Below are 14,570 nucleotides of genomic sequence, written 5' to 3' on the forward strand. Positions count from 1 at the left end.
GTAGTATTTGTTGTCTTAGTTGTCTTATTTGTGATATTGTTGTATTGATAAAGCCCCCTAAAAGCTTACCTTTTTGGGTTGTTACATCAACCTTATTTGTTATCTTGTTCTCTTTTTCGGTTTACTTTTTCGTATATTTTTGTATATTGTTGCATTAGAGGAGTAGCATCAGGTATTTGCTAACTTGTACCTGCAGCTGTTGGCTTAGCAGTAAATTCTTAAAAAAATTTATTATATTTTATAAATTAGTTTGTCTAATTACAAAAGGATTTTAGCCACGTTGATTTTCTTCAAACCGAGCCATTGAAAAGCTCTCTAAGATGTTCCAGTGTCAAGGTATATATGAAGAGAGACAAAAAAAGAAGAAAGATACCATGCATGCAAAATATTGTGGTAGCGGCCACTTATCTTGATTTTCCGATACGGTGACTCCCCGACAGGGAATCAAAGCCCAGTTACCCGTGTAAAAACTGGGTATGCTTTCAATTGTACCACCAGGGGCTTATGAAAAATAAGTTACATAAAATTAAAGTAAAGAACGAATGGTAAAGCCTACAATAACTGAATATTACCAAGAAATTAAAAGCTTGTAATAAAACCTTACTTTTGTAGAAACTAGCATCACTTAGAAACTAGCATTTCCAAGAAATTGGCATTTAACTGAAAAAGTTGTCACTGGTGAGATTTGAACTCAAGATCACGATACCTAGGCTCTATTGTCTGAGCCACCAATGCTTGTATATCATGAGGGAATACATTTTGAGACCCTAACATAGGGTCCATTTTAAATGGACCCTATGTTAGTTTCATTTTTGAAACTAACATATTTTAAGGCTCGTCTCTTACTATACCAAATATATAGAGTCCATTTGTAATTTTTTTCAAAACTAAAAATTAAGAACGAATTCTAGCTCATATTAAAATAAATCATCATAGGCTTTACTAATTGCTTGAATAACGAAAAAAATCTATTGGCTTGATAAACATGAAATTTTTTTTGAACTACGGTATTCTGCATCGAGGGCATCGTTCTTTTTTTCCTCTGCAGGTAACAGGACACTACAACATCAGAGAGAACTGTTTAATTAATCATTTCAAAGAAAATTGACGTATTTAAAAAATTTTTGTAATTAACCGAATAATTTTTAAAATTGAATAAATTTTCAATAAAAACTGTATTTTTATGTGCAAGATTGATGAATGACGTCATAATCTTAGGTTGTAACCATATATGGCAGAAAAGTAAATGCAATAGTATGATGCTAGCTATAACGAAATCAAGATATTTTTACTTGTTAAAACTGGATTAATAATAACTAATACTTAGTAAGAGACGAAGACATCCAATTGTAAAAAACAAAATAACCCATAACTACTAAGAATAGGGTCAAATCAATAAAAAAGGTACACTATTAGAACTGCCTGGCCCAATACCCCTATGTAGGAAACTAATTGTCCCTTGGCTTTGATAACTTAGAAAATATATTGTTTTGAAAATAAAAAAGCGTTGCTGCAACCACGATATTCTGCATCAACGAATTTTTTTTGCAGATAGTTGGGCACTGGAAGATTGTAGAGAGCTGTTTAATGGCTCTTTTTAAAGGAAATTCCTGCATCTAATACCTTTTTTAATTAAAAACAAAGTGGTTTTTGAAGTAGAAGCAGTTTTTTACGAAGAAATGCATTTTTCTATAGCGCTCTGGTAGCAAATGTTATTAACATGATATTAATAGATGATTAATAGGATATCAAACCATTGCTTATATTAATTGCACTTGGTTAGCTGCTTTGTTCTTTGATTATTATAGAAGACGATAGATATGGTAATTTTCTTTCAAATGAGCCATTAAACAGCTCTCTATGATGTTCCAATTCACAAATATCTTGGGAAAACAAGAAAAGAAATGCTGTCGATGAAGAATGTCTTAGTTCAAACAATTTATCTCATTTTTCAACAAGTTCATGCAAAAAGATTTTCTTCCTATTCAAACTAAGGGAGGGTAAGTTTTCTATACCTGGGTTTTCGACAAGGCGGCTCTAAAAGTGTATATCCTGTTTTTATCCGCCCCTATTTTTAGTAGTTATGGGCTATTATATATCTTAGCATTGGACTCGATCGTCTCTTACTAGGTTGCTAGCCACTGCCGGAAACTTGATCAGTTACTTGTGCAGTGATTTGTTCTTTACTAGGTTTCAGCTATATCCAATGAAACTTAGTCCGATACTGCTGAAACGGCTAACATTAGTGATACCGCTGAAACGGCTAACATTAAGAAATACATTTTAAAAAGATATTTTTCTTATATTATCTTGTTGCTGTATCATATTCATTCATTCAAACACTTTGATTACTTATTCATTATTCATTAAAATACTTTAATTACTATTGGCTATAGTTCTTTTTTAATATAATGCAGTTGGGCTTTTACTAGATTGCAGCTAAAGCTGCAACTATGACACCCAAGCCCTTCCACAAATTTATACACACCTTTCAGTTACTATAGGCTAAAGTTCGTTCTTTATTGTGATTATTTAAAAAATTATTGATTTTCAATTACTAAGAGTTTTTAGCCCAATCAATTTTTTTTAAATTATTCATTAAACAACTCTAAAATGTTCCAATGCCAAACTATTTGAGGAGAAAAAGAAAAAAAAAATGAAAAAAGATACCATTTATACAGAATATCGTGGTTGCACCCACCACAAGTTACTTCTAAAAATTTTAATATCTGCGAAAATTCCATCTATTACTGTTACAAAATCCACTAACAGTGACATACTCTCTGCAAAGTATTCGCTCTTTATTCTCTTTTGGAATTTCCTAGAGCATGAAATTCCCTAAATAAAAATGCCTTTACCCAGTATTTCATCCTTTTTTTTTTCCTGCGCCTGCATGTTGAATAAATCTTATTCAGTGCTCTATCCATCTGTCATGTCAGAAACAGCAAAGTTAGCTTTATTTTCAGCAAAGGTAGTGATACTTGACTCTGGGGATGCAGTGAAACAATACTAAGAATACTGTTGAATAAGTAAGAATACAGTATTCCTGTATTCTATAAAACAATAGATACACTGAACAAGGGTGCATCCAGTATTTTTGTGTAGAGGGGAGGGGTAGAGGGATTTTAAAATAAAAAACGTTAAAGAACACATCTGAAATTTGTTTGTTTGAATTTGTTACGTTTATACAAGTCGGAAACAAATTTTGGACGAGGTTCAAATCCTATAACACCTCCTCCTGATTTTTTTCACAGTCTTCTTAAAAATCCTTTTGGAATATGATATCTGTGCCAAGTTTTGGTATGTTATTTTTCTGCAGATTTACAATTTTAATGTTTCGATATAAGACAACAATTTTACTACAGCTCAGTTCTATCCATTTGATTAATCATCTTTTTAAAATTTTGTTTGTATTTCTAAGATAATAAAAATACATCATAACTATGTGAAAATTTTTTTCACGCTATCTACACACATTTAGATCGTTTAAAAAAAGTCTAAGTAATGTGAAAATTTTGGCTAAGTAAATTGATAAACTTAAAACTAATGAATCCAACTATATAGAGATTGCAGCTGTAGGCTTGCTGCAAAATTGCATGATCCAAATGGATTATCAAACAGTTCGTGGTAACGAACTGTAGTAAGAAGCGACCCGGCTCAATAATAAACAAAACTCTAAAAAATGGAATTTTGATACCAGTAGTTACATCAAAAGAATCGCATTTTAATGCTGAATTCAAATATATTAGTTTAATCAAGATTAGTTGATGAAGCCTGAGGAAATTTGCCTCATTTTCGAAAATAGGGGAAACACCCCCTAAAGGTCCTACAATCTTAACGAAAATCACACCATCTGATTCAGCATATTAGATAACATTATTGTAGAAGTTTCAAGCTCCTATCTATAAAAATGTGGAATTTTGCATATTTTGCCAGAATACAGATCACGGATGCGTGTTTATTTGTTTGTTTTTTTGTTTGTTTTTCCCCCAGGGGTGATCGTATCTACCCAGTGGTCCTAGAATCTTGCGAGAGGCCTCATTCTAACGGGAATGAAAAGTTCTAGTGCCCTTTTTAAGTGACCAAAAAAATTGGAAGGCACCTAGGCCCCCTCCCACGTCAATTATTTTCCAAAAGTCTTCGGATCAAAATTCTGAGATAGGCATTTTATTCACCGTAGTCGAAAAACCTTATAACTATGTCCTTTTTCCCTATTTTTCCTATTGTATCTACGTTGTATTTGTTAACTATGTCCTTGGGGGCAACTTACTCCCCCACAGTCCCCTTGGGAGGGGCTACAAGTTACAAACTTTGACCAGTGCTTACATATGGTAATGGTTATTTGGAAGTGTACAGACGTTTTCAGGGGGAATTTTGGGTTGGGGGGGGGGGGGTTGAGAATAGGTAGATATGTGGGGGAACTTTCCTTGGAGGAATTTGTCGTGGGGGAAGAAAATTTTCATGAAGGGAGCGCAGGATTTTCTAGCATTATTTAAAAAAAAACTATGAAAAAATAAATATGAACTGTTATAGAATACTGTTTTAAAATGTAGAGTTGAAAGAGTCAAACTTTAGCGTAAAGAGCGGGGTGTTGATGAGGAAGCAGCCCCTTTCATATACGAAGTAATTTCTGTTCGTTTTAAGTTTTAATGTCGCTCCTTACTTTCAGTTAAAAAACTTGTTTTTTATTTAATAAACCACAAACATTTACTGCTAGTTTTTATAGTTAAAAATAACTGCCAGGATATGGCCTTTGCTGAAACAACGGCTTGTATGGTAACTGATTATAATATAGGTCTGACTTTAATCAAGATTGCTTTGTAGGGGGAGGGAGGCTTTAACTTTGAAAAAGGTCAGTTTATAGCAGCAGTGTGAAAGCACATAGAGATAGAAAAAAAAGACAGAAGACGATAGTTGTTTCAAATGGGTTACTACAAAATCTATGAAAGTCGACTTGCTACACATGTCAATTATAATAAGTAAAACCTTGGGTAAAAAATAGATTTTTTACATGATTTGAAGGAAATGGGAGCTTCCTGGGAGGATGTAAAGAGGGAGGATTTGAATAAATTGGGATGGAGGTGGAGCGTGCATTGCTGCGTTGGTCTCAGGCGGCTTGGTGCTTTGGTGTGTTGTTAGTAGTAGCAGTAGTAGTAGTAGTAGTAGTAATTTCATTATATATCGAATATTCAGTTTAGTTTTATTAGTTCTTGCCAAGGCTGTTTCCAGATACATATATCTGGAAATACATGATTTACTTTGAAAAACAAATTTTCAAAGTAAATCATTTTTAAATAATTTATAGTATTATTTGTCAGTGTTTGTTGTAGTCGTTATTTTCATTGATTTATATGTGTGTATTATGTTGTCAGTATTGTCATAACTTCTATTTATTATATTTATTGCGACAAGCTTGAAAGCTTACCGTATTTGGTATTAATAAATAAATAAATAAATATAGTTTTATTTTGGAAGAAGTATTATTATAAAATGGGGAATTTTGAAAAAATTGAAACTTTGGCAGAAATTGATTAAAAAAACTTTCCAAAAATATTTTTTCAAAAGAAAAGTAAATGCCATATTAAACTTGAGAACAGAAGACATAGACCTCGTTTTCAGACCACGCACATCCAACACGGACTTCGAAAAGGGTTGTGAAAATTATAGTTTCGAGTGCCTTATTAAACACGGGTAAACGTCCTCTTAAAATCCATAATCAACCATTCTATTCTGGTGCTTTACAGTTTTGAGAAACCCGCGTCCAACACGCTTATAGCCCGTAAGATGAAAATGCTTTATAGTTTTGCTGGGTTGAACACAATGACCTTGAAAACGATTTTTGTCGAACCCACTCGAAACACGCTTCAAACCAGGTGCCTGAAAACACACTTATGGAAAGCTACAATAACTCAAACTCAAGGTGACCAGAAACTTCTATTAAAGCATTTCTAAATGCTGACAGTCTGATAAGACTATAGTTACCATCGGATGATCCAAAGGTAAACTCAAGTCAACCTTTCTAGTAGTTGAATATTGGTACTTAGTCAACCATCCACCCTTGTTTGCTTATTGCATTGCGTTATGTATATTGCTTTGCTTTTGCTTCTTTTGCTTACTGATTTGTTTTTAGGTATTTGGGCTTTTTTAATAAAAAAGAATCAGAATAATTGTTATTTCGTCAGAAGTAATTTTGCCACAAGATCGAAAAATTTCTTAACGCCAAAACTTAAAAATGTAACTTTTTTGTTTCGGCATGAATCAAAATATATGTTCAATCTTTACGTCTTTCCTTTGAAAAAATTTAGGGAATCAATCCAACAACCAGAATAAAAGAACTGACGAAACTGTATTGATTTTCTGTGGTATATTATATGGTGCTATAATCATTTTAGAAACATACTTCACTCTTATGTTTCATCGTTGAATGGTTAGAATCAAGCCGTTTTTATTGACCAAAAACAAAACTCGGACGACATTTTGCATAATAAATCTATAAACTTTAGAAGAAACCATTAACGTTGGAACATTTGGTAACAGAAGCAAAATATTTAAAATCTAAAATCGTGATTTTGGACTGGAAATGTCCCTTGAGACTGAAAAGGTTGTAATCGATTCCCGGAAGCCACTGAGGTAATGAAGCGTCTTCTTACACATTAGGATAAAATCCAGGCCCTTTGTATCTTAAAGTCTTTCGGGAATATTTCCAAGGGAAAATATGTTTTATTAATTAGGCTTGAGTAGGCTATACTTTTCTTTCAGCTGAAGTTTTGACAAGAATTTTGATTTTAGCCTCCATTGGGATCTATTTTCTTAGATCCTACTACCTTTCAATTAACAATTGGAACAGTACAAAATTAAAGAAAAATGGGTAGGCTAGATGTTTCCTGTAATGCAGTGGTGAAATAAAAAAAAACATTTTGGAATGTATTTAGTGGGTTAACTAGCCTAATAAGTCATTTTTTACCACTTTATTCCTTAGGCCTATTTTATAGCCTACTCTGCAAATATCATGGCTGCTTATCTAGTAATGTATCTTATCCCCTGATGGCTCTATTAGCCCAGGTAAAATTGAAGTTGATTGACTTCTTGCTATCTTGGAAAGGGTTTAGGTTAGGAAAATGAAACTTTCAGGGATGAATCTATAGACTAAAGTATGTCCCAGGAAGGTATTTTGAAGCAACTACCTCCACTTATTCTCCCTCTAGATGGCCCTGACCTTTGATGACCTTGAAAAATATGTGTGTTATAAAATTAAAACCTTGCAAAATAGTTCTTCTGCTTAATTGAAGTACAACAAAATTGTTTTCAGCTTCATAACTTTGCTCAATTCCATTTTATGAGGTTTTAAAGATATGCAAATACATTTCCTAAATTTTGAAAAAAAACATTGATATGGCTCAAAATTCTACTCAAATAACAGGAATTGCATTTTCAGAACTAGAGGCCAAGAAAAAGCAACTAGTAACTGAAAATAAAGGTAAAATGTTGTTTTTCAAAATTTCAATAGGTATAGACCTGTCATGTAGGCAAATTTCAGTGCCCTCTAGAGAGAGAAGGAGTGGAGATGGGTACTTTAAAATATCTTCCTGGGACGTACTTTAGCCTGTAGACCCATCCCTGAAAGTTTCATTTTCCAAACCTAAACCCTTTCCAAGATAGCAAGAAGTCAATTAACTAGAATTTTACCATTATATTGCTTTTTTCATCATAGCCCAATGTGATATGAGATTAATAGAGGAGGGCTGGGGATTAATTATCAAAATGCAAGCCAAGCCATGAAAATAAGCATAAAATAGTAATAGAAAATATATCTCTTGTTCTAGCATGTCTTATTCTGAATAGGCCTAATTCTTGACCATTACCTATTTTTCTGTTAATTGAATCATGTGATACATCATAAGTTCTTTGTTAAGCAGGCTTTTGTATTCTTAACATGATGACATCTAGTTTGGTTATCAATGATTTCAATGTTGCATTGAAAATTATTTGAATTGATTTTAAATACTGTGTAACATAGAAAGAAAACATGATAATTTCATAATATAAATATGCTGCATATTATAAAGTAAGAATTTCACTGTTTTAGTGTTTCCCTTAAGTATTTTATATGTCCTTTGGATATTTGTGGACCATCAAAGGGATGTGGGTTATTTTGTCAGAAAAACAACTGATACCTTTAATGAGCATAAACTAAGGAGTCCAATGGTCATACTTTTGGTCCACTAGTTGGTTTTCTTTGGAAGAAGCTAACCATCAAATATTTACTGTTTTTCTTGTTGCTAATGATAGCAGAATTCCAAATGTTTAGGGATCTAGATATGAAGCCAAAATATTCAGACTATTATTGTTATTACAGTAGTAAAAAAATAGATTTTTGTGAGATATTATACCTGTTTTTTTATACATTTTCATTTCATGAGTTGTAAAGATTAGAATATTGGCAAATCTATTATATATTTTTCCAAAATCTTTTAAACCCTTATAAATCAGGATTTATCATAAAAGTGAAGAATCTTAATAGGTATATTTAAGCAAAATATGATCTTTCATTGTTAAGATCTGTTGTTTCAATTGTTAAATTAAATTCTTTAGATTTTTATTGCTGTTTTTAAATGCATTACCTATACTGCAAACAATCAAGGGGGCTGCTACTACTAAGAGAATAAGCTCTATAAAAATCTTGTTAAACTTCTTTGGGGCCTAGGACCCCCCCCCCCTAAATGCACTACAAGTTATTTTTTGTCATCATGACCAAAACATCTTTGTTGTTTCTTGGACCCAGATGATAATCAGTCTCTTTGAGCTAGAAATGCTGAAAGTTTAAGAAGGCTGCAGTTACTGTCATATCATTCCTGGGAAAACAGCCATTAAAAAATTCTAATGGGGGCTTTGCAAGGATATCAAAGCCCAGGTTTTGCTTTAGTTTTAGTATCTGGTGCTGCTATAATATGTTCAAGGTGAGCTTGATATTGCTTTGCAAGATTATGAGTAGGGTATATGTCTCCAACTGCATCCATTGCCTATTTGAAGCTTGTTAGAAACAAGCAGAGAGCAGTAATAAGCTCTTATTCATGTTTGGTTGTTACTAGCTTGTTTAATGCAGGAAGAAACTGTTTTCACAGGCTATTTTAGTTCCAAGAAGCTCTTCAATATGGTGTAGCTGGCTGATCAATGAGTAAGAACTTACTGTCTTAGAAGTCAAAAAATTTTTGCTTCTAGGTTAGAGAAGCCAAAAAATTGTCTTCTCTAACTACACTCACAGTTAGTTGTTTACCTGCTTCAATCACCTCACTTAATTTACTGAATGCTTTAACTGCAAATACTCTTTAGGTTTTGCATCTTTAAGTTCTTTGTTATTTTGCCTCTTGTTAAGTGGAAAGTCCCATAATGCTTTTGTAATTCTTCAGTAAGTTTAAACTTCCTTGACCTTGCTCAGTCTATCAACAGTAATCAGATTGCAAATGTCATGTCCAATACAGTTCCTAGTTTGGGAATCATGACCATAAGCTTTTGTCAATTTTTGCCCCTCAATCCCTCAATATTATGTCAGTCTTCTTTTGAAAAAAAGAAGGATAAATAAGAACACTGATAAGAAAATTGATACATCTTTCTAAAAACTTTAGCAGAACACACAGAATCCCAAAAAAGAATGTTGATTTTTTTTGCAAATTGATTCAGATGGATTATGGATATCATTCAATATATGAATTGATTATTGAAATGGATTATGGATATCATTCAATATGGATATTCAAATGGATCATGGATTGCAAGTGGATTATCAGTTGATTCTTTTCTTGGTGACAAAAGGTCACTAATTAGCAGAAAAATTAGTTTCTTACTTTACAGTTATGTTAACATGTTATGTTATTGTATTTTGATAATTCTTGTTCCTTCTGCCCTTCTGGTTTTATCAGTTTTAGCTAGGGCTGCATCCAAGATCAAAAGGAAAATTTCAGTTTGGAAGTTAGCAAATAAACAACAAACACATTCTTTTTCTTGATAGTTGGAAAATAAACTTGTCTTGTCATATATTTCTAAAACAAATTTTAGTGCAGCATTACCTATCAGATCAAAAAGGTTCTGTGTTTACTTCATTTCTTTCTTGATAATTTTAGCTATGTGCCGAGTATCTTGGAAGTGTGATTGAGTCAGTATGTTTTTTTTTTACCAGGACACTTTCTTTAGAAGGAGTTGTCATCAAAACTTCAAAAAGGGCTCATTCAATTGGAAAATGAAAAGGCTAGTGCCCTTTTCAAAAGTCAAAAGTAATTGGAGGGCAACCAGCACCCTCCTCATGCCCATAATTTCCCCTAACACATCCAACTAACATCCCAAAATACTTCCAGTTAAAATTAAATAGACTTTTATTCAAAATAGTCTGAAGATCATATAACAAGGCTTTTGGGGTTGAAAAAACCTTCAGAGCCTGGGGAAAGGGTTGTAAGTTATGCCTTTGGGGCAGTGCTGTCGCTGAGGTAGGGAAGCAAGGGGGGGCAGTTGCACCCCAACAATTTGGAAAAAAACTACAATTTATTAAATAGCTTTAAAACTGTTGCTTGTTTTAATTGTAAAATTTGCTCTTTACTTTGAATAGATAATTTTTTATTTTAATTAATCCATGCTCATTTTTTAACATAAGTAAAACAAGTAAAATGTGGCTCCATTACACTTCTTAGTATGTTCCACATCAATATTTTACTGAATATACAGCCTTTGAAACCTTATCATCAGCTGAAAAGGTAAGCCTAATTAATCACAAAATTGAAAAGTGTTCTATGCTTCCTGTTTTGCCTTGTTTGCTCAGGTTGATTTTTCCCTGATATTTAAGGTGCTTTTACATCCTAAAATCTGTAAGTCCTAGGTTAGATTCTCTTGTTTTAAAATTTTAAAGAGTGGAAATGAAAAAACCCTCTAAATCTGCAAATAGAACAGAAATGGAATTGTTGAAGAAAAAGAAGGTAGATAAAGAGTGAATGGAATTACCTGAATGAAAAAGATAATAAGACTTAGTGCCTTTTATAATGATATTCATACAATAACTTGATAGGTCAAATTGATAGGTTCACCCTATCACCCTATGAGATTTAGCATCCTGTTCTAGGTGTGGGGGCTTGTGGGAGTGGAGGGGGATGTGTACTATACCATTAGTGGTGAACCAGGCTGAAAAAGCCAAGTGCATTTGACATCCCCTTCACCCACCCAGAAGCTTGTTTACACTATACTGCTGATGTCTACAGTTGGTCATTGCTGACAATTTTAGTAAAAGCCAAGCACCAACACTTATATTTGTGATTGTTTAATGTTTGCTTATTCTTTATAATGTGTTGCATAATGTTTTTAAATTCACCAAGAAGGGTGTTTGTTAAATAGTTACTTTTCTACTCTACCACTTGAATAGTACCTACTTCAATAGCATACTCTCTTGTTCAAAATAGTCCAAAGAACATACAAGAATGCTTTTACTGTTGGCATAAGCTCCCAGGTCCCTGGGGCAAGGGTTGTAAGTTATGCCCCGGGAGCATATAGGGTTCTTATGGAATGACTGGTTGTATAAAGTTCAGCTGATGATCACTTGATTTGAAATCAGAAGTTAAAATGCCCTTTTTAAGAATCAAAAGTGATTTGAGAGTAGCCACTCCTATTGCCCCCCTCAACACTCCTCATTTCCCAAAACACATCCACTCACAATTTTGAAATATTAATTTTGTTCAGCATAGTTGAAGGGTCTGGAAATTGTGTCTTGAGGATGACAACCACCTCACAGCCCTTAGGACAAGGGTTGCAAGCTATGCCCTGGGGCATATAAGGTTTTTGTAGAAAGGGTGGTAGTATATGCTTCAGAGGGGTCTCATTGGAAGGATAACCCAGAGTTTTAATGCCCTTTTTAAGAGTCAAAGTGATCAAAGTACAGTTACCCCTCCCCCAACAGATACATATAATGTTTTTCTGAAATACAAACAATGGAAATTTTGAGATAGCCATTTTATTCAAAATAGTCTGAAGGTCATATAACCCAAGGCTTTTGGTGTTGTTACAGACAGCCAGAGCAGAGCCTAGGGACAAGGGTTGCAAGCTATAGCTTGGGGGTATATAAGGTTTTCATGGAAGGGATGGCTGTATAAATTTTTGAGGTGGCTCATTTGTTTGAAAATTGGAAGTTCTAGTTCCTCTTTAAGAGTCAGAAGTGATGAAGATACAATTTCCCTCTAACTACCCTTTTTTCCTGAAATACACCTGATTTAAATTTTGAGACATCCATTTGAAAACAAAATAGTTCAAAGAACTTATAACAATGCTTTTTGGGTTGACAAAACCCCCAGAACCCTGGGGAAAGGGTTCTAAGTTATGCCCTTGGGGCATATAAGGTTTTTATGGAGTTGGATGTTGTATAAATTTCAGATGGGCATTTGATTTGAAATTGAAAGTTATAGTGCCCTTTTTAAGAGCCAAAAGTGATTTGAAATCGGGGGGGGGGGACGGAACCAGCCCCCCCCCCAAAAAAAAACAACAACAACAACAACATGCCCATCGTTTCACAAAAACAAAGTTTTGAGGCATCTTTTTTTCAGCATTGTTGAAAGGTTCAGTAATTACGCGTTTGGTGATGTCAACCCCCTCCCCCCCAGAGGCCTCAGTGCAAGGGCAGTATGTTAGTCATTTTGTTCATTGTTTACATTTAGTATATGTTATTGGAAAAAGGTATCCATATTTGACTACTACTTTCCCAAACTACAAAGGGTATTAACGTGAGTTTTTCAAGGAATGTTGAACTAAATCAAAACATGTGGAACATTCTGGAAATGATAAGGTAGATGATCAATTGATCAAAAAGGCAACATTTGCGCGCTACTGCTACTATGATTTTGTAGCAGGCTGACTAGTAGGGCTGAGGATATTGAAATAAGCATCTGAGTAAACGTTGAAGGAAAACGTTGAACTAAATCAAAGCATATTATGTGCATACAGATTACTGATACGGACGTATCAGTAATCATCTACCATAATCTTTCAGTCTTCATCTAGCATCCAGACCGTGAGAACATTGGTTGTTACCCGGTGAACTAGTTTGTCCCAAATGTGTGTTGAGAGTCATTTTGAGCACAGTCAAATGTGGGAGGTGAAATTGTTCGTTCCATGCAGGAGCAAAAAAGGGTGTAAAATTGATGCAGCTAATTGGAGTGAGAACTCGTGTTGTTCAGACTGCTCCTCTTAGAAAATTTCAACCATACAGGTAAATTCTTTAAACTTACCTGTTTTACCTTCACCTCGCATCTCCTGTTCTCCAAATTCAAGAGCTAGGATGCTTATTATCCAAAAGAAAATTTAGATAAAATTCTAGTTTAGTGACTTTTGACTATCTTGGAAAGGGTTTAGGTTAGGAAAATGAAGCTTTCAGGGATGGATCTAGAGGCTAAAGTATATCCCAGGAAGGTTTTTTAAAGTACCCACCTTCACTCCTTCTCCCTCTAGAGGGCCCTGAAATTTGCCTACATAATAGGTCTATACCTGTTGAAATTTTGACAAAATAGCATTTTATCTTAATTTTTAGTTACCAGTTACTTTTTCTCTGCCTTTAGTTCTCAAAATGCAACTCCTGTTATTTGAGTAGAATTCTGAGCCATATCAATGTTTTTTTTTTTCAAAATTTAGGGAATGTATTTGCATATCTTTAAAACCTTATAAATTGGGATTGAGCAAAGTTGTGAAGCTGAAAACAATTTTGTTACACTTCATTTAAGCAGAAGATCTATTTTGCAAGGTTTCACTTTTATAACACACATTTTCAAAGGTCAAGACCCTTAAAGGTCATCAAAGGTCTAGAGGGAGAGGGAGTGGAGGTAGGTACTTCAAAATACCTTCCCGGGACATACTTTGCCTGTAGACCCATCCCTGAAAGTTTCGTTTTCCTAACCTAACCCCTTATCGAGACAGCAAGAAGACAGCCAATGAAGAGACAGCAAGAAGACAGCCAATGAACTTAAAATGAATTCAATTTGCTCTTTTCTAAAAGTTAAGTAAATAGTTGAAATACCAACATCTAGGGGAAATACCTCTCTAGATGTAATTCTAACTAATCTGAATAATTTTTACAGTCCCCCCTCAGCCTTGCCATCATTGGGTGGGAGTTATCATTTTCCCTCCTCCTGCCCCCCTCTTTTGATTTTAAGCATACATTCTTAGTAACTTGTGTCTCTTTCCGCCCCCTTCAAAAAACTGGCCTTCTTTCTTTTGGAACGTGGCTGAGTTCTGAGGATTGATCTAATATTTATAATTTGCATGATCTTGATGAAAAAAATCACTACCTTTTGGAAAAAGCTAAACGATAAATAACTATATTTCTTTCTCAAAAAAAAGATTTTAAAAAGTTTTCCAGTGACAAACCATTCATTAATCAACCCATAAAAGCGCTAATTAGAAAAAATTGAATCTTTTCAGAAATGATAAACTGGATGAAGCTAATAAACTAAGAAAAGCAATTAAAAGGGAAATACTTAAATCTGCCCGATTCTACTACCCGAACAAGGTCAAAGAATTGTTTACCAATAAATCAAAAAAATTGGAATTCC

General features: G+C 33.9%; 1 protein-coding gene across 1 annotated transcript in view; it reads left to right on the forward strand.

The window, feature by feature from the left end:
* Positions 1–6,525: 6,525 nt before the first annotated feature.
* LOC136024711 (E3 ubiquitin-protein ligase MARCHF5-like) overlaps positions 6,526–14,570 on the forward strand; it is a 49,122-nt gene continuing 41,077 nt past the window's right edge. The window contains exon 1 of the mRNA XM_065700126.1: positions 6,526–6,630. Within this exon, the coding sequence (XP_065556198.1) occupies positions 6,581–6,630 (50 nt within the window). The 5' untranslated portion in view covers positions 6,526–6,580. The remainder of the gene's footprint in view (positions 6,631–14,570) is intronic.

This window comes from Artemia franciscana, chromosome 3 (assembly GCF_032884065.1).
Source record: "Artemia franciscana chromosome 3, ASM3288406v1, whole genome shotgun sequence".
Taxonomy (NCBI): domain Eukaryota; kingdom Metazoa; phylum Arthropoda; class Branchiopoda; order Anostraca; family Artemiidae; genus Artemia; species Artemia franciscana.